General features: G+C 39.6%; 1 protein-coding gene across 3 annotated transcripts in view; it reads right to left on the reverse strand.

Moving 5' to 3' along the window:
- The window catches only part of whrnb (whirlin b), a 95,288-nt gene that overhangs the window by 13,493 nt on the left and 60,661 nt on the right, over positions 1–21,134 (reverse strand). For 2 of the 3 annotated variants that reach the window (XM_051422283.1, XM_051422284.1), the window contains exons 5-9: positions 19,558–19,594; positions 7,756–7,941; positions 5,159–5,350; positions 2,241–2,315; positions 532–1,237 (exon numbers count right to left, since the gene is read on the reverse strand). In XM_051422283.1, coding sequence (XP_051278243.1) covers positions 532–1,237; positions 2,241–2,315; positions 5,159–5,350; positions 7,756–7,941; positions 19,558–19,594 — 1,196 coding nt within the window. The remainder of the gene's footprint in view (positions 1–531; positions 1,238–2,240; positions 2,316–5,158; positions 5,351–7,755; positions 7,942–19,557; positions 19,595–21,134) is intronic. The other variant, XM_051422285.1, reaches the window with a different exon arrangement.

The raw sequence follows: 21,134 nt of genomic DNA on the forward strand, positions 1-21,134 counted from the left end.
ACTATAACTAATGCAGCTGCATTGTCCATTGGAAACAATGGCCTTACTCTGCGCAATGTCAGACGTGCACTTTTGGTTAAATAAACAGCAAAATGACAAAAAAAACATTTCCTGATAAGCTTTTAATGTGAAACATCTGCAGGCAGTGTTGAGTTTTAATAAAACTAATTTAACATCGATTTAAAGACGGCAACTTGGAAGTTTGGATTCAATTTATTAATGATATTATTTGTAGGTATAAGTAAGTACACATCGCTCTATGTTTTCTGCACTGTGTATAAGTAATACCCCCCCCCCATTATTATTTAACATTTTGAGACCTTAAACATGGGCTTTTATCTGAGAATTCATACCAGCAGTACATCAATAACACAGCTGCCAGATGGAACATTTATTTCCCATATGGCAATGCTGTTCTGGGTATTGGTAACAAATTATGATAATAGAAATTATAATATATAATATTTTGCCTACATACATGAGATGTATTTCTGCACAGGGAGACAACACACACAGTCATGGACGGTGTACCTCTCTGCTGTGGTCTGGAGTCTGCAGACAGACGGTTCATGTCTGTTATGATGACTTTCTGGGCGAGAGCAGGTGAGCAGGGCCGGTCAGGACTACAAGGTGGAGCAGCAGGTGTAATGAGAGAGGGGCAGGGGGAGGGGCATGGTGAGGGACGGGGTGATGGATGAGGGGATGCCATTGGAGATGCTGCTTTGGAGGAGGACGCAGACTTTGACAAGATGGAGGACTTCTCATATGAGCTGGATCGGGAAGAGAGCTTGACAGACGCTTCTGGCTTAGCCGAGCTGGACGAGTCCCGGTGGTGCAGGAAGCCTGGGCAGGTGTGGTGTCCTGAACTGGGCCGGCTGTGGTGAGCAGCGTGGTGGTGGAAATGATGTGCAAAATGGGGGTGGTTGTGGTGTTCAGAGTCAGAGAGCTGGAGGGAACTCTGGCAGGTGTGATGGAGTGCATTGAGGGACGTGTGGTGGCTGGCACTAGTGCAAGTGTGGTGGGCTGAGGCTGGTGAGGGCTGGTGGATGGTGGGGAGGGATTTGAGTGACTTGTTGAGGCAGTCCTGGAGAAGCCGGGTGGGGCCAGTGAAGAGCAGGCTGGAGCCAGGCTGCACCAGCCGCGCTGAGGGCTTCCGGTTGAGCTCTTTCTCCCTGGACGGCCTGCTCTGAGCAGCCCTGAAGGGTGGAGGAGATTCACCTGAAGCCTGCATTTCACCCTGCCAACGAAAAAGAATGCAATAGTATATGAACCGTATGAATGGTGCTGCTCCTCTCTCTGAGGGGTATTCATTGGTCGCAATCTGCAACTTCACTGCTAGATGACACTTAACCCTACACACTGGTAATTTAAGTTATAATCCTTCAGATTTCAAATTAAAAGCTGTCTTTTCAAATGAAAAGCCCTCTAGCATTTCATATACTCTCATTTCTTAGAGTGAGATCAGAAGCAAGTAGCTTGTTGGTGATGGGGACAAAATTATAAAAAACTACCAGTTGCATGCACCAATACTCACAAACATGATTTTGGGTTTACGAGGCCAAAGGAAGGTTAGACATTGTTAGTTATTTTGGTCAATTTGTCCACTGACCTCACACTGGTTCAGAACAACCTTGACCTCTTGTCTGCTGCTACCATGAAATTGCATTTCCTAAATCTACAAGCTAAACGTTTTAACCACCAGACCCTGCATCATCAAAACAAAACAAAAAATCTATGTCAACATTCACAATTTAAGATTGCAGTAAAATTCACAAAGCACATCTATGCTCCCCAAAGGATGAACTCTGTCAATTAGCTCCACTCCATTAGCTCTCATCTGCTGCCTCCCTCTGGCTTAAAAGTTACAACTGATATCTAATGAATTCATAGTCAAATTGCCATGAAATGTGCCGAGCAGAGCCATGCTCCTAAGGGGATAAAATCTCGATTTTAATGACTATGGCCTTACTTAGTCACCCTCAGTGCAGGCTTCACATTTTAGCCCCAGTGCAGTGTTCATAATCCTACACTACACTAACGGGGGTTTCAACTTTAAGTCTTGTTATGTTAATCTAATCTGTCCTCTGGAAATATAGGCGCACTTCTATCTCCATTTTTAAACCAAATCTGATGCCCGAGGTATGTGGTGTTAAAATGGACAAACACGGAAACCCATTCAAAGCTGTTTTTCTTGCATATGAATCTGTTTTATAGCAGATGAAATTAAGAATGACACATACCAGTGCAATGTTTTGTAAGGCATTAGTGTTCTCCTCCTGGTATTTTTCTGTCCAAGCACTAACAGAGCCATCGGTCTGAAAGAAACAATATGAAGCATTGTAGTACTGCAGGGATAAATCTGTAATAGAAACTTGCTATAGTTTCATTTAGCCTACTTAATGCAGATGCCAGATGGATGGGATCTGCCCCACAGGACAATATAATGAGAACAAGAAAGTTTAGACAGTTATCACAAAGTGTTTTTTTTTCTGGAACGGCTGAATCATCTGAGGCCGTTTGAGGCTGGAGGCTTTATTGTGTCATTGCTACAGAGCAGTGATTCTCAAAGCGGAATTCAGGGAGCCCCAAGAAACCTTAAAGAGGGTCCAGTTCAAAAATACCTTTTCTGTTTCTGTGCGCAAATTAGCCCAGGGAAAGAATGTGTTATAATAATATAATTATAATATATAATAATAATAAAACTATTAGTTATATAGCTGACAACAAATAAAATACACAGATCAATTTTAAGCAACGAAAGATGAAAACAGAAAAATAAATAAATAAATCTTTAAAAAAAAGGAAAAACAAACTCTTTTTGTTTCAGACTGAATAAAATCATTTTGACATCTCGCAGCAGGAGAAGCACTGGTGTAAATAATAAGCTGACTAATGGTTGAATTCCACTTAGCTGCTTCAGGCCCCCCTGGCTCACTGTCATGGCTTGGGACACTTCAATAGAACGGAGCTGTTGTTTATGCTATCAGTAACGCCTGTGCTTTTCCTACAATGACAAATCAAAATGTCTGCTGGGAAAATGAGTGTGAAGTGGACTGAGACCTATTTTTAATTTTGCAGACAATGATTCATCCTAATAATTTCTAATGCAAAGTGAAATGCACTTTTTTATTTTTCATGGTCATTTTTATTTTAAAATTATTTGAACATGTATACCATCATTTTCTATCTATTTAGTTGTATTATGTCTTTAAGCTTCAGTATAAAGGGCTCTAGCTCTTCATGCACATCTCCAAATAACCCCCCCCCACACACACACACACACACTTTTGGCATGCTCCCACTTTTTCTAGCTATGTTAATTACAATCGGCTAGTCGAAATAAGTATCTTGCAGCCAACCTGCATAGAAATATCTGGTGACAATGGTGTGTCAAAACGTGTTGTTGCCACAATGAATCTTACTGTTTCTTACTGAGTAACTAATTGACTGTCAATTAAATGCAATTAGCTTTTTATCGAGGGGTTCTAATTTCACAACCACAATAATGAGTGTGTCAGCACAGGCAATTACACAGACCTATGGTGTGCTGCGGCAAACACCCTCGCCAGCAAGCTTTTAATAGCAGCACGAACAGCTCACCATGACAAGACAAATGCACCAAAAGCACTTGTGGGCTCAAAGAGTTTGGTCAGGCAGCGGGCTGAATCATGAAGCAGAGGAGACTAATCCAGGCTTTGTTCTAAAACCAAACAGTGTTGTCAGATCAAGCTGATCTGTTGGGTCTTTTACAGACCAGACTGCTGTAGGAAGTGGATCAGATATAGGCTATAACCTGGCAGAATGAGGTCACTGTGGATTGATGTGGGCCACAGTGAAACATCAATACTACATAGTCGCTGACCTGCTACAAAGACGAGCTGCTCTGTGTCAAAGACAGATGCCAGGAAGCTGAGACTGAAGGAAAGGGAAAAAAATGTGATGTGCAGTGCCACACACACATGCACTCTTTCTGTGGTCTACGTGGATTTTGAATAGATAGAAAATAATGCAGTGCCAAATAAGAAAAAGGCTGTCAGAGTGACTGTGTCCATGTGCTACACCAAGCAGCAACCTCCTGGGCTGAAAAATGAAGCCATCACAAAAATGCCAAAAGCTGCAGTTCCTCAAACAGCAACTTGAGGCTGGCTCCAGCAGGGAATCAGTCTCCATAAGGCCCCATATTAAAATGCCTAACTTAACAGCAGAAATAAACATGTTTACAGCCTGGTACAGAAAATTGCCTACTTACCAAACTAATGATGGTCAGATGAACAATCATTGTAACTTTCGTAACAAATTTTACACAAGTAAAATGTTCACTTTAAAATCCTATGGAAACATCAGAGGTACACCACTGGTAAAATACCAGAGGGTTTCCCAAGAGAACACTGTTCCCACCGGGGATGACATTGAATGCTGATTGGGTATTAGCTTGATATCGACAAAATATTATAAATTAAAACAATTCATTATCTTGCCTGAAAAAAGATCACATTTTTATTTGGTGACCCTGTAAAAGTTGAAATACCTGCTGGGTCAGCTCCCAAAGTACCCTCGATAAAACTGCGGAGCCAGAACTCTTTTAGGCATTTGGACTAAATTTGTACTTTGAATTGGAACAGCACAGGGCTTTGACTGATGATGTTTCAGAAGTTCACAAGAACACAAGTACAAACAAAACCACAGACTGAGAAAGGCGTCATTTGTTTAACAAATTAGTTAAGTTGTGTGGTATGTTTCAAATGAACAACAGACTGCTTTTCACCTGCTTTATCTAATCACATCAGTCCACAATCAGAGGTGCGGTCTATTTTGTTAATGGCTAATGAAATTAGCAAGCAGCAGTTTGTGCCAGCCAGCTGGCTTAGCTTGTAAATTATATTCAGCTTGTAGTAAATCATTTTAAATCAACATTTTTGTTGTCAGATGATTTGGTAAGCAGCCATGCAATAAGAAGGTGGTCATTAGTACAAAATAACCTTGAGAAAGTTTAAAATTCCAGAATGAGAGTTGTCCCGTCAGTGCTTATCATGCACTATTGTGACTTATTTATATTAAAACACATTAAAAGTGGAACAAGTTAAGAAAATAGAAGAATTATACCACACAATATTTCAATGGATGTCGCATTTTCAGGTATGCTAGGTAAGGGATCTACCGTAGCAGGGACGGTGTGTCCTGTGTCATGGATCACAGGGGTTGCATGGTTGCAGTGGCCCTGTGGATGCAGCACTCCCAGGCCTCCATGCCAGGCTTGGTGGGCCTCCCTCTCACGGTGCAACACCAGTCTGTCGTACAACTCAAGATCCTGGGGAGCTACCAGACTCCTCACCTCAGACAACATGGACAACTAGAGGGTGAGAGAAGAGAAAATAAAACTGGCATAAGAGCATGCACAAGGGAAAAAGCTGAAAATTACAGAGGTCAGGCTAGGCTGTTTAAATGTTACTATGTGTAGGATTTTTATATGATTACTACATCTTTCTAATGATTCAAATCCTACACATTTTGTCTTAGGTTAAATAAGCCCACACAATGTAATTAGCCAGGTTATGTTGGGTCTTAAATGTAAGTAAAACAACTGAAAAATATGTCAGCAGCAATAGAAGATCAACTTGTTTGCCCTTTAAAGGTTGTTGCTTCATTTTCTGCTTGCTGACATGACTCTTAATGTTCAATAAAGTGGCACTGCATTCAAAAAGGAATTTTTAACTGTTCTACAAAATATAAGGTTTTAAGAGAGAACAAGAACCCCAATAGCTGATTTACACAAAGACACAATGGATCATAATTTCCATTTTAAAAAGGACAAAATTCATATACAGCAAATGATAAAGACTTATGTTGTAGCTGAATCCTTCCTTCTGTAGTTAATACACCTTAAAAAGTTTTGGTCCCATCTGGTTCTAAACTAACTTTATTTTACAACTCTTTAATGTAGCCACATGTTTTGTTGCCTGGTCTTCAGTCTCTTTGGGTATTAGTGCCTGAGGAGGTAGATATTGTTAACATTTGAGAATTGTCATTCTTATTTACCTGCTCATTGGGAGGAGAAAGTGTAACAAAAAACATAGCAGATTCACTTTGTAAAGAACGACGTAGGGTGTATAAAAAAGATAAAGTATTTTATGTACATTAAATTCCATGCATTTTTTACTTTGTAAAAATGCAAAAAAATGTAACTGAACTTGAACATTAATATTAAAATCTTGTCATATATCAGATAGCTCCCATGTGTTCAGCAGCTTAATGACTTTTAGGCTTGTCTCACTGACATATGTGGCAACCGATAAAACACAGCTCATAGTTAATGTTCCTCCTGTTTTGATGCACACAAAGGTCTTAAATGTATAAAACCACAAATGTATTTGAACAGCAATAATCAAGAGCCATGATGAAATGTTGCAACATAAGAAATAGAAGCATCAAGTATGAATTACAAGCACTGCTATTTGCTTGTACATCTGTGGCTGACACAGTTTGGCACCATGAGACTGAGAACGTATTATAATTCCTGCAATATCTGGCAACCAATGCAGTGATCAAAGGCTGAGCGCAGAAGCAGATTGTTCTGTTTTTCTGTCCATCATCATAAGCTATTGCGGGATGACAGCTGTACTGTAGTAGGTTTACAATGTCTTCCTTAATGTACCTGCACCCAGGAAGTGGACATTGATTGCTAGATGATTCTGGGATCAAGAAAGGGCCCAAAAAATTCTAAACTGCCCACATGTCACTGAATGTGTCATCATGTAAAAAGAAAGTCACTAGGAATGATTGCAAATCCTTGCTCACTGACTTTATAGTTGCCTATTCAAGATTCAGTTGTCAGATTCAAAATTCAAGTAAATTTAGCATTGCACACATAGTTTGACTTTCATGTTCCCTGCTTTGAATCTGTGCTCAGATTTCTCACTTATTATTAACCCATTATGTGCACATATAAATGTTAAGTCTTTGATAAAGGGTTTTTACAGTAATCCATCCAGACTGCAGTTGTAAATGTTAATAAGCTGTTTATAAATTGCAGGTGTTCTTAAGTTCTTTTCCTGGAAGCATGTGGAACGGTCCAAGTGTCATGCTTGGAGAATGGTTTCCCACAACACAGCAACTCAAAAATTGTGCTTATTAATGCCTTATAATAAGAATGATTGGAAAGGCTTTAGGCAGATTCTTACACATGATTTGGTAATGCCCTATTGGTGCCACATTTAGGAAAACATATAGGTTTGCCTATTCTGTTAGCACCTAATCTTTGTCTGCTTGGAGACAGAACACAATTACTTTGTATATTAGATTCCCAAATGTTTTTTAAATTGGGAGGCATCATTACACCTGTCAGAATTAATTTACGCCACTGGAAAAACACAACTGCTTCACAAACAAATTGCAGACCCTGCCTCCTATGAATGCATGGTAGCGTTCTTTAGTTGTTAATTTCTTGTGTTAACACGGAGCTTTCTTGGTAATTTGTTTTGGACCCGTATGAATTTAATGGCTGTATGGGAATATTAACTTTGCATTGATCTGATCTTCTCCTTGAAAAAATCTAAAATCTATAAAATATTATATTATAATTAATGGCTTATAATTGATCTATAAAATAAAAAATGTTATTACCCATTAATAAAGCCATTATTTACAGCTTATAAACACTTTATAAAGGGTGCCTTATTAGAAAGCGGTATCCGAACCTTTATGTACAAAATTCCACACATCTGAGTCACCGTCCACATCTCTGGATAGGTGTTCTACCTTTGCATGTGTGTTGAAGAGCTCAAACAGAGCCATGGCCAGCGGCTCCACTCCTATGTGTCCCTCCTGGTACTCCTGCAGGTAGTAGGCCATGGTCTGCCTCTCTGGCTCTGTCAACAGCATGTAGGCCTGCTGCTCCAGAGACACCTGCGCACCTGGCGGGCCCACACCTCTATATGCTGCCGGCTAGACAGACAGATAGGTCGACGCATGGGGGAAGATGAATGGAAAAATGAAGAGAGAGGAAAAGAGGGTCACACACAGATAGGATGAGAGTTATCTAACTCTACAAGCCCAGTAGCATGCAGATAGAAAGTCTTCAGTTGTGTGCAGACTTTACACCCCCCCACCACCACCATCCTCCTGTACACACATACAGTGGCTGAGCTTATCACACTCTGGGAAAGGCACCACTTCAAAGCTACAGGGCGAGACAGTCAGAACTTGTTTGCCTTTAAGACTCCATCAGTGTTATCTTCATAAGCAGCTCGTCTTGGAAACAGCTCTTCTCACTGTTGGTAGATTGACTGAGTTTCAGCGAGGTCTCGTGGCTTCACGCCGACTATGAAAACCTTTGTATGGAATAAAGAGAATAAACAGGAGCCTGCAAGCATGGGAAATACTGCTGGGAAAGATTTTCCTTCCCACAGAGCTTCAGCTGTGAATGGGACAAAATAAATAAATAAATAGTTTATTAGTGGAAATGGAATGTTTAAAAGCCCTGCATGGCGTGCCTCAACGTTGAGACTGCTTTGTGATGATGAACCTCAAATTAAACACAACATAATAAATGAGACTTGCAAAAGGCCATTAATGAGAAAGCCTCTGTGCCTGATGTTAAAATATATGCATAAATGAAGGCTGGGATGCTTAGATGTAGCCCGAGAGAAAGAAAGGACAGAGACAGAAACAAATGAGCACAATACGGGGATGAGGAGAAGCTCTTGTTTGAATTTGTTGGATTGGAAAATCAATACTTCATGAAAGTTTGTGGATTGAATTTGACCTTGAGCCTCCCTCGGTCAAGTTACAAGATTGACTTATGTGTGTTGACATGATAAAGAAGGAAAAGATCACTTTAAAGCCCGGGGTTAAAAGGAATAAACACTCGGGTCTCAGACAGAGACCCACTCTGAGCTATGATTGTACCTGATGTGAGGGTCCGGTGCCAGGGCACAAATTGAATGAAGTCAACTCAATCAATTGAAATGTGATTCCTCAAGACAACAAGGACACAGTGTATCCAAAGCCATTGTGTCACCATGTAGTGCAAAAATCCACCGGTGCAAAAAGCATTCAGCCTGTGTTAAATGTCCAGTGTGTAACATTCAGGAGGATCTATTGTCAGAAATGGAATATAGTATTCATAGATATGTTTTCATTAGTGTATAATCACCTGAATATAAGAATCATTGTGTTTTTGTTACATAAGAATGAGCTGTTTTTATCTACAGAGGGAGTGGGTCCTCTTGGGAGGGGGCCATCATGTTGAACAGCCATGTTTCTACAGTAGCCCAGAATGGACAAACCAAACACTGACTCTAGATAGGGACTTTCAAGTTTCCTGAGAGTTTCACCACCAATGTACTTTCTCTTGCACACTTGGTTGAGTCTGGGGGTTGTAGTTGGTTGCAATGTGCAATCTTACCGCTTAATGAAATTAAATCCTACACACTGGTTCTTTAAAACATTAATGGGATCAAAAAACGAATAACTGTTGTATTAAAAGTAAGAAGGTGGAGGAAATTTTGCCATCAGTGGTCGAAATGTTTCCAGCCTTCCAGCCTTGTTTGATGTATTGTATCCTTACTGACCTCTATATGAGCAATCTAAACAACTGTATCAGCTTAGCCTAACTGATGTTACATTCAAAGCTCCCAGTGTATACTAATCAACAGAAAGGACACAGACTACAGGCTGCAAGTCCTCCAAACTAAAGGACACAACACACTGTTTGTGACTGCTTTTAAAGTCCCATTGAAATGACAGCTGTGATAGCTTTCTGTGCTGTGACTTATGTCAGAGATAAGCGAAACATGCAGGAAACGTGTCAGTTCAAGGGGATTTGATCAGATCTTGCAGGGTTTTGATTGGTTTGCTAAAAAAGTGGCAGTCTCTGGAGAATGCAGAGTGATACAGAGCTTTAAACTGTTGGCCTCCACCCACACCTCCCTTACGTGTGTTGTTAAAACATGAGGAGGAGGATGGAGAATTTAATAGATTAGAGCTCAACCACATGCTTTTGAAATGTAATGTTTTTCCTAACTGGCATCCAAACACAAACCTCTGATCCATGACATTACTGTGCAGTCTTAGAGGAAGTATCTAGATCCACACTGTAAAAATTACAAATAATATGCCCTTGAGTGTGTTCTAAATGTGTCTTCACTGTCACTGAAATATCATATTATTATAGTATAGAACATGACCAGCTGATCCCACTGTGCGTCAGAACCGATCAAATTAGCACTACTACGTAAATATGAGCTGATGTTTGTGAGACTTCTATGAAAGAAAGTATTTCTTTCCAGCTCTAGCTGTCCTTAACAACTTAATGCAAAAGTTGTCAGATATTTACTAAAAGGTGACCCCAAGCAGCAGATGTCCACCTACATAATGCAATACAATCACACTTCCAATGCAGACAGGAAGTTAAAAAGAGTCGAAGACCTTTCTTGCTGCAATGCACATAAAGTCAGCAGGGCACTTCTTGCGTTGGCACTGAACTGACTGCAGTCGTGATGCGCAGAATTGTCCAATATGTATGCAATTATGGCCCACCATTAGGTGTTAGCACTAACGACAGATGCTGTTGTTTTTCTTGGGAGGAGAGTCTTGTTAAATTTAAGGTAGCACAGCACATTCTGAGGGGGAAGCTGCTTCAGATTTAGAGAAGTTGTGACTGATGGTTTTCAGCAGTTTCCCTGAGATTGTTCTGATCATCTAAACCCTGGATTATCTAGAGGAGGTGAAATAGGCACAACAACATGTTAATACACTGCACCTCTAGTCTACATAAATCAGAAACAATAGATATAAAGATTGACTGAGGAAACAAAGGCAACACAACCAGAAGGTAGGCAGAAGGATAATAAATTACTCTCTAGAGGAGCTGGCTTGCATAACAATCTTTTTTTTTTGTGAGGGAAAGAAAAATCTTATTACATTTTAAGGTCAGGGTTAAATTAATCTAAAAATATATTGACACAATGTGGATACAAAACAATTAAAAGTGGCAAGAGACCTTATAAGACGGTAACCATGGGAATATATTGTTTAACTATCCCCTTTACAGGAACAGACAGCAGACAACAGCTGATGTCTGTCTGTTTGTTCAAAAGGGTTTGCATTTTGAACAATGATAATAAAGCACATCAAACTACATCAGTGCCCCAAAGTCCCTATATCTATATTTCCAGCAGATGCTGGCAGATGAGACTGCGATCCTGACTGGGTCACTGGATGGAATTCATTTGTCCCATGAGAATCCGGCCTGAAAAAACGTAATGTGACCAAACAAATGTTGTTACAAGCACTGATACTTGGTGATCCAAATTGTGATTTTCCAATAGTCCATTGAAATATTATATTCTCTCCAGGTTCTGGACATGAAACCCTCTGAAGAGAGGAAACTATTTTGTTTTTTTGGCTACAATCAAAAGAAAAAAAGTCTGTGTTATTATTTTTAGAATAGGTAGTCTTTGTCACACACAGAATGGAACAAAAAATTAACAATAGAGCTTGTAAGCATATTATTGACCTTTGAAAAATAGTTTGACAAAATAGTCTCTTTTATATCAGGTCCCATTCATTCGCTTTTTCATCAGCAAATGGAATTTTCACAGAGCAAACTGGGAGCACACTAGTAAACTTGTGATTCTTTTGTTAAATGCTCACAATGTGTATATAATCTGTGTGGCTTTGATTTGTCTTTGTAATAAATAAGAATGAAGCTTAAAAAATAATTTGAACATGAATTAAATATGAATAATCACAAAGAAAGTGCAGTCAACAGCCAGTTTTTCAAAGCTCTAACCCCTAAAAGACCATATGGAACCCCCAGCAGTGGTGGACTCGAGGGGCAGGGGCAAGAAAGAAACATGTGCAGATATTTATGATGCATTTATGGTAAAACATCTTACTCAGGATTAGCATTAGCACCCTAGAGGGGTTTTGTCCACTGAAACTGGTGTTTTATTCCATGAAGGGACATACTAAAGGCATTTGATCCTGTTTTCTCCATCGAAAGGACACCCTGGAAGGCACTTTACTATGTTTTATCTACCATAGGGGCATTCAAGAGGGAACTTTTGCTGCGTTTTTTTTTCAAACATGGGGGCCCCCCTGACTCCACCAGTAAACATTTTGCAGGATGTGTTCAGCCTCAGCAGTTTGTGTTGCTATAAACAGTTTTGCAGACACATTCACTATACATCTTTCCTTGTAATTTTGATTTGCTGATTTGTTGTATATGAACAGTTTTAGAAGACAGGGTTTGTTAGTGTACATGTCTGAGAGAGAGAGAGAGAGAGAGAGAGAGAGAGAGAGAGAGATAATAAAAGAGAGAATTAAATAAAGTCTCTCAGATGTCCTCTAAATTATGGTGTGTCAGCAGTCATGTTCTAACCAATCACATCCCCAGAGCTGGGGCCGTAATTAATATACAGCACACTGCCTTCACTAACAAGCTGCTTTTTGATAACCATCCCCATTCTGCTCACTATGATACACGCACTGTCTTGTCCCTCAGAACCCATTCGACTTTTGGAGCAGCATCCTTTGTACACTGATCTTAATTCATGAATGGTTACCCAGCGGCGGTTGAGATGCTTGTTGGACATGTATTAAATCAACATGGCCACCCATCCGATCTTAAATTACAAAACTCATTAGGCTTGGACTGCTTGGGGCACAGAAATTGGATCCATTTCTGAAGAACAGCTGCTTAATTATAGCAGAGCCTTTCATGCAGACTGTGGTTTTCTGCACATATTAGCATGTAGCTCAGTTGTTTACAGTGTCAAAGGGGATCATTTAATAAAAGGGACAATGGGAGGGAGGCGGGGAGATGAGCAACAGGGGACATAATAGATTGATTATTACCATAATTGTTACATCATAGTGTTTGTTATTCACTGATGTGGTGTCAACATTATGTAACCCAGGCCACAAAGGGTTAATATAGAAGCCAGAATTCAGGTTTATAGCACAGTAGGCAAATGTGTTTTTTCCCCATTGTGGCAAAGTCCAGTCATGTATAGTTACTGAGCGTGAAACGTTGTTCATCCAGTCATAGCGAACGCTCTTGAAGTCAAACCCTTAAGGACTGACTCAAATTTGCTCAGCGAGTCTTTTATAGTCAAGAACATACTGTTGGTAGGAAATTGGTTAGAAGGTTAGAGACATCAACACCAACAAACCTACAATAACATCACTATTGGTAATTGTTTAGTCTGACTTACGTAGCTGAACTTAGTAATGATATTAGATTGATTATATTAGATATTAGATGATCAGATATTGTTGTCCCGTGTAGACATATCCTGAGGTTGTGTGTTGTATTTTCATAGATTTTAGTATTTTGTTCTAAGCAGACCAACAGTTTATTCAAAGTATGGGAGTAATCCAGACATGATATGTTATTTTATTCTATAATGCAATAATATTTAATTACCATGACTACATGATTTTGCATTATTTAGTTAATATAAATAATTAAAGTGTAAGTACACCCGGAGTTCTGCTAGATTAAAATTTTTAAAATGCATCAGAAAGCTACAAAGGACAGTGGCTTTAGGTGGCGTGGCTTCACACCGACTACAGTGATTGACAGACAGACAGGGTGTTAGTCAGTGCTAATGAGCAGCTGCTGGAAATGCAGAGAGTTCGCTGGGGATCCCGCAGTCACTCGAAGCACTTTCACAGACCTCTGAAAAGTTTCTGTGTGGTACCTGTGTTGTAGCTAAGTTAACGACTAAGAGGCTAACCTCCGGTGTGTGTGTCTGTGGGGGGACTGTCAGTGGGTGGGATCAGGGTAAAGATAGCAGTCCTCTGGTGCTTCTACAGCCCTCTAAAGCACAACCACTGCACCAAAATAGAAAAATACTAAGGATTAGCAAGGACTAGCATAGACCCCTGTGTATGTCGTGTCCTAGTCAAGCACGTTTTGGGGAGTAGTACCGCTTTAAGATGTAGTGTACAGTAGACACTGGCTTCTGTTGCCCATACCTGCCAATACTCCCATTTTCCCCAGGTTTCGCCCATATTTTAAGAGCATCTCCCAGCACCCTCCTGTTTTGTTGTCTCCCAGGGGGAAACTCCCGTAATTGACATGGCCTTTAAACCTTATTATGAATAACTGTCATACAGAGTTTGTCTGGTTTCACATTAACCCATCTGTCACTGCAACCTGGCAACCCACAACCTGGCAACTACAGTCACATAAGCTGTTGCCAGGGCAGGAGGACATCCCACCTAAAAAAAACAACCTAAATACACCTGCAAATTTAAGCAGAATTGGGCTGAAGAGCTTCTATTTCCTATCTGCTGAAAGCCCCACATATATGCATAACTGACTCTTGGAAGCAATAAGGTTCAGTAAAATGCTGTATGACCTGTTTTAACCCACTAGAATTTGACTTTCCCACATCACCAAAAACGTCCAATGAATGTGTTATCTGCCTGTTACCTGACAGCCAGCAGCTTTTGGTTTGTTTGTAATAACTCAGTGTGAATATGAAGTGGACGAGAAAAGGCAACAACAGTTTTGTCTTTGGGCAGAACTACAGGCGTGAAAGCACTTTAGTCCTGTTTGGGAGAATAAACTGGCCTGAGATCACTCACAATTGTGTCCAAAGCAAACTGAAAACTTCTCTCAGGCTCATGACACTGTATGTGGGTGCATGTATATGTCTGTCATTTTAATGTATAAAGCACACTGAGTTTATTTTTAATGAAATGTGCTTTATATAGTAGTAGCTGGCTCCCAACTTCTGTACTGGAATACAAAACCACAGCTGTTCTTCCTCAAGTTGTTTTATTGATGTTGAGGATTAAAGAGTAAAGTACATATTTGGGTCCTTGATTGACAGCTGGCTCAGCCTGTCACAAACAGCCATGGTGGTTGCCTCTTTTAGCTCCATCAATTAGACTAGATGAGTGTTTTTCCCTGCCTCAGCAAATCAGCGTGTGCTTGAACTTCACCCTGAGTGATTCTAGTGGAGCTGTTAGGTGTAAAAGACTGACTGGGCTCGGCAGCTGCCACTGTTTTAATGGCTGAATGTCAAACAGGTTGAAAGAAAGCATGTGTGCTCAGGCATCACTCGCTGCATAAATCAAGGCTGGAAGAAATGCTGATGACAGTCAAGAGACAAGGCAGGACTACAGAGTCTGAAAGATTATGAGCACAAGATAATATTTCCAAAACTGAAAACAACAGATGAACCGCTGCATTGTTCAAGAGTACTCAGCCGATTTAGCATTGCACTAATTCATGATGGTCAAGTTTTAAAAAGGATCAAAATTGATGCAGCTGATACACATATACTGTCTCTCTTTATTTAACACATTCTTCTCCTGTATATTACCCACAATGCAACTCAACTGCCAACAGTACAGTCAGAGAGTCGGGTGCGTTACAGCTAATGTGTCCTCCAGCTGATCGACTAGAGATGAGGAGCGGGCTGCAGAGGTCTGCTAAGCTTCTTTCTAACTTGACACCCCCAGACTGTTTTCATTTTCTAACTTCTAGTCTTCAGCTCCAGCCAACCTCTGGAGACACTAAAGGCAATCTGTTGTTATTATATTCCATTTCTAACAATAGATCCTCCTAAATGTTACACACTGGACCTTTTAGTAAGAGTAAAATTACAGGCATGAAAAAATACTCAAAAAAATTACTTAATTACAGTAATGTGAGTGAAAATATTACTTCCACTCCGGGTGGTTTCTGTGAGGAGTGACAAGGTCAGAGCCCAGACACGTAATATCTTCACTGCACATTCACATAAAAATACCCATGAGCTGACTAAAATGCAGTTGTAAGTTACATGAAAAGAAAAACACTGAAATATTAAACGTCTCACCAAAAAATAAAAATACATGTTACCCGAAAATATGCTACAGAATACCCACAGATATGGAATTGTTATTCATTTTGAGAGGGGTAAAATGGTTAACCACACCTGTCAGTTATTTATACTGATCTGACACATTGTCAATTAAAAAAACAATAGTAAATATGTAACTGTATATATTCCTTGTAAATATATACGTTTTATTTCCTATTTATTTAGTGCTACTTTCACATCATTGGTTGTATTGCCCATTGGCTCTGTTTAAGTGTTTATATTTCAAACTAATTTAAATATTTGAATATCTGTTATTGAATATCTGTATATTTTCTGCATTCTGTAGTGTGGAGGGGGCTACAACTGCATTTTATTGGGCAATTCTGTATTGTATAATGCCAAATAATACATTGAGCCTTGAATATACTAGACTATATATCCTATACATCAAGATGATTCAATCTATACCAGCAATCCACCTGGGTATAGCAGTCAGTCAGTATAACAGTAAGTTAAGACTTACAGTAAGCTATGCAGCAGATGATTTATGGATGTATGCGTATTGCAATTCCAAGGTCCATGGCTCTGCAGCAGACAAACTCTGTTATCAAGCGCAGCACTGGTGAGCTGCAGTTGACCATCAGTTTCTGAGGTGAGGCCCGCAAGTGAGGCAGCTGTACAGTTAGCAGCTAAGCCACTGGGGTAAAACAGGATCTTAGCCTTTTAGGACTAATTACAGTACTGGTATGGAGAACAGGAAGCTGTCACATGACTCAGTATTTTGAGTCAGCGGAGGAATGTGAATGATGACATTCTGATTGTAACAACAGTCATGTTTTGTTTCCCTTCAACCAAATATAAATATAAAGCCCACATACAAATTTTACCCTCTACTAGATACGAGAGTTTGCAGTGAACAAACAGACCCAAGCCCAGTACCACAACCGACCAATACCAAAGGCATTGTATTTCATAAACCCAACAACAAACAACCAAAGCAGAATGAGCTCAGTCAACCACATGAAATTAATTCACAACAAATAATATCTGCTCATAGGCAGACTGACAGCAGCATGCTAACAACAAAGCTTGGCAGCAGTTCCACAGGAAGATCTGTGGGAGCAATAACACCCTGCAATGATTAATCTGTGGTCAAACCAACACTATTAAACTATTAGTCCACCGTCCGCAGGGTCAGTAGCTTCATAGCTTATTTACTTACTTACTGCACACGATATGCATGTTTCTCTTTGTTAAAGGGACAGGTCACCGCAAAACACTTATTTTGCCTTTCCTGTAGTGTCATATATCCATGTAGACTGTTTTGGTGTGAGTTACAGAGTTTTGTAGATATCAGACGTAGAGATGTCTGCTTTGAACGTCACCAGAGTGCCATCTGGTTCGTTATATTTGAGAGAAGGCAGACATCTCTACTGCTGACATCTCCAAAACTCGGCACTAAAACAATGTAGATGGATAAATGACACTACAGGTAAAAGGGAATATATGTATTTTTGATTTAGGGGTGAACTGTCCCTTGGGTCCACAGAATCTCAATGAGAATGACAGTAAATCATGAATGAACCCTTTGTAGTGAGCTGTTGCAATCCAGGAGTCACTGTGCATAGTACCACTCTCATGTCTGCCTGCTAATGGAGCCACAGCTAGAAGGCAATTGGCTTAGTTTAGCAGACTAAAAGCTTGCCTAAAAATATCCTTACTACCTTAATCTGTACACAAACACAATTTGTTGTGGTTTTACAGCACTGTAACTGCACTGGGTTGTTGTTCACCAACAAATAGTTGAAGCAAAGCAAAATTAAAACTATTTACTATTATAAATGTATTCAAATCTACTTTATGCCATAACCATAGAGGGCGGTGGACTTTCAATCAACTCAATCCCCTAATACACCCCAAAATGATAACTGTATAGTACTGAATCAGTGCATGAAATGGACCAGTACTCACAAGTACTGAGTACCAGCACTTCAAATTTGTGGCCATATGGGTACCCTTACTTCTTATTCAGTACCGCCATCTCTGGTGAGCATGACTGTACCCACCATTGAGGTCATCGGTAAGGGGCAGACAAAAAAAGTTGTGAAATAATTGTCTAAAATAACTAATTTGATGCTTTGATGCCACAACCCCCCCTAGCAAGTTCAGTTTTTGGACAGTATTCGTAAAACCCTGAGTACAGCAATGCTGGTACTTATAAACAACTACATAACTGCGTCTCTGTGTTCACACACAGCCAGCGCGACACTGAGAAAACAGCACTGAAAATGTCCTTGTTAAAAAGGATAAAAATGTCAAAAGAATTTGGTTTAGGGTTATGTTATATTGGGTTAGGGTTGTATTGAATATTGCCTGTGACAATATGATATAGCATAGTATTTTAATCATTAAGATTAATAACACACTGGGATAGAACTCATAATGATACCATACTTATCAAGTGCTGCTATTAGGCTGAAAATTGTATTTAATCTATTTTGTTCATATAAAATACATTGGAACTAGGAATGAGCTACTACACCACTAACTGTATCAGCAACCGGTCAACAAATCTGATCTGTATTCGTGTCCATACTCTAAATGGACAGGGCTTAAACCAGATGTGAGTGCCGTTAAACGTAAATGGACGGTGCTAACTGGATGTTGTTAATTTAAGCCTGAAATTGATATGGGTTGATCAGAAGTTGCTATATTTATTAGACAACTATTTACAGAATTGAGCATCAGAGCAATGTTTTTAATCACAAAAGTTACAGAACTATTTCCACAACAAGCTGTTTTGAAGTTGCTACATTTATGAGAATGGATATTGACACACTTTACTTGTGTAGTACTCGTACTCTAAAAAAAAAAACTCTTAAACAAAAACCCATTTTAACCTAAATACCCCCCCCCCCAAAAAAAAAAAAAATATAAAAAAAAAAAAAAACCATAAAAAGAAAAAAATTTTTGTTTCTAATAATAAAAAAAAAAAAAAAAAACTTTTTTAAATAAAAAAAACCACCTTTAAAATGGAGATTAAAAAATGTAAATGTTATAAAAGCTTTACATGTAACAGAAACAGACCCACAAATGTCTCCAAACAACCTCCTACACAGAAAAGCATAAATCCGTTTGATGCACTTACATTATTTATATGATCTGAATGAAATCCAACAAGGAGATGAACTCATTCTGATAGAAGAGTCAGATGAGCACACTGTCCTCTATCAATAATTAGTTTACCAATTGGTGGTACAGACACTGGCTTCATTTTGGCTTTCAGAAGTAACTTATGGAATGAAAAAGAAAGCCACTGTCTGCAAAGTTTTTGTAACCTAAACCGTTGTTGAGTGTTAATGTGATAATCTGAGGTATCATCTGTTGGCTGTCTGCTGGCCCCTCCTGTTATCAGGAAAATGAAGAGTGAACAGTTTTCATTCTTTGGTCTTGGAGAGGATATCAAATCAAGTTAAAAAGTCACAAGCTATTACTATCAAAGTCAAAGTCAAGTTGAAGGCCTTTTTGATTTTGTCGAGTCAGATCCACAGTCGTTAGATTAATGACGTGAGTCTGACTCTAGTCCCACCTCTTCAGGAGTGAGAAAAAGAACATGACACACCCAGATGGAGATTGAGTACGTTGGAGTGCAGAATGTGTCGGTACCATACATACAATTTAAAGAGCGGAAATACGTATTCAAAGGCCAGTAATGCATGGCTGCCATTCTTACCTTTCCTAATACAGGTGTAGCTCTGGCTGAGGATGGTCTGCAACAAAGAAGACAACAATGCATATTTAAGAAACTAATTATTAAGTCGAATTGAGAGTAACACTCATACTTGTATGCCTACTTGTATGCATACTTTTTATGCATGTAGAACATTAAAAACACAACAACAGCATCACAGCCTAGCTCACCCCAAGGCGGGGCCAAGGCAAGTGAGTTTAATGAAGTGTGGAGCTAAGAGCCACCTTGTATGATCTCCAAGGCAGCAGCAGGCAGAAGAGAAATGTATACCTCCCCAAATTCTCAATCAGGGCCAGCTCCATTAGGGCTGGGAGACAGATGGATGTGGGAGAGAGGGAGAGAGGGAGAGAGAGGGGGGGCAGTCTCCACACATTGCTTCGCTGTCAGACACAATGGAGCTGTCAAACACAATCCTCCACTGCAACGAAAGGTTTTCATGTCCTGGACCTCCCAAACCGACCCACTCTCAGTAATAGAGCCTCCATTATATAACGTTTTGTTCACAAGGCCAACATATGGCAACATTTCTCTGGTTACTGATTTTAGTTTTAAATTAACTTAATGAAGAACGTGATCCATTTTGATTTTCTTTACTCTTTCACATATCAAATCAGGTGTTTTCCCTCCACTGATTCCAAATTCATTGATTAATTTGAGAACCATGAGTGATGGAGTGATAACACATGCCCTACAATCTTTTAAAGGCCCTCAGACTGGTCTGATTAAAATGAAAGGTAATTCTTAGCAGTTGCTGCCTGTATCAAGCAGATGAGCTTACTATACCAATACACTTTAGACAAAAGATTGAAAGGTGATAATTCAGTTTAGCGATTCAGTCACTAACTATATTGCTTGTTCTCTTTATAACACTGTGACAGACTATAGCTGTGTCAGTTCAGTAGTAACAGTTTAGTTTTTGCTGGTTCAAACTGTTTTGTTCAGTTTAATACAAAGGTAGGTCTCTACAACCACAAACATAAGGCTGATAGCTCAGTAACCACTTCTGATGAATATGATGATGAAAATGGCATCAGATTTATGTCATATGTTACAAGTACAATAAAACTCATGCTCAAGGGGCCCAGATAGCTCAACTGGTAGAGCTATCTGTGGCACTGTGGCTGAGTGTCATCCATTAAAGGCAATAAAAAAATAAAAAATAAAAACTCAAAGTCATGAGGAAATTATGACCTTGAGTTTAACACGTGCAGATATTAACTGCAACTTGCACAATATAAGTCCTTGTGCTCAAATTTAACAACTGAGAGCTGTACAGGCACCTGTGAGCTACAAACAAAACAAAGTGAGAGGCAAAGAATGGTACCTGTGTGTATACAACTAATCAGCAACCAAACAAAGCAGCCACCATGCATGAGAGATTTTATGCTCAGCGAGCGCTCACAGGAATTACTCTGCTCTCAAAGTTGAGTTCTGGTTGCACAAATCGACCTGACTTTTGATAAGTTGGGGGCAGAAACTGAGACAGGCACTGGCCTTCTTATGACTGGTTCATTTCAATCTAATCACATCCACACGGACCTTCTTGTACCTTGAAAGAC

The sequence above is a fragment of the Dicentrarchus labrax genome, unplaced genomic scaffold, assembly GCF_905237075.1.
Source record: "Dicentrarchus labrax unplaced genomic scaffold, dlabrax2021, whole genome shotgun sequence".
Classification (NCBI taxonomy): Eukaryota; Metazoa; Chordata; class Actinopteri; family Moronidae; genus Dicentrarchus; species Dicentrarchus labrax.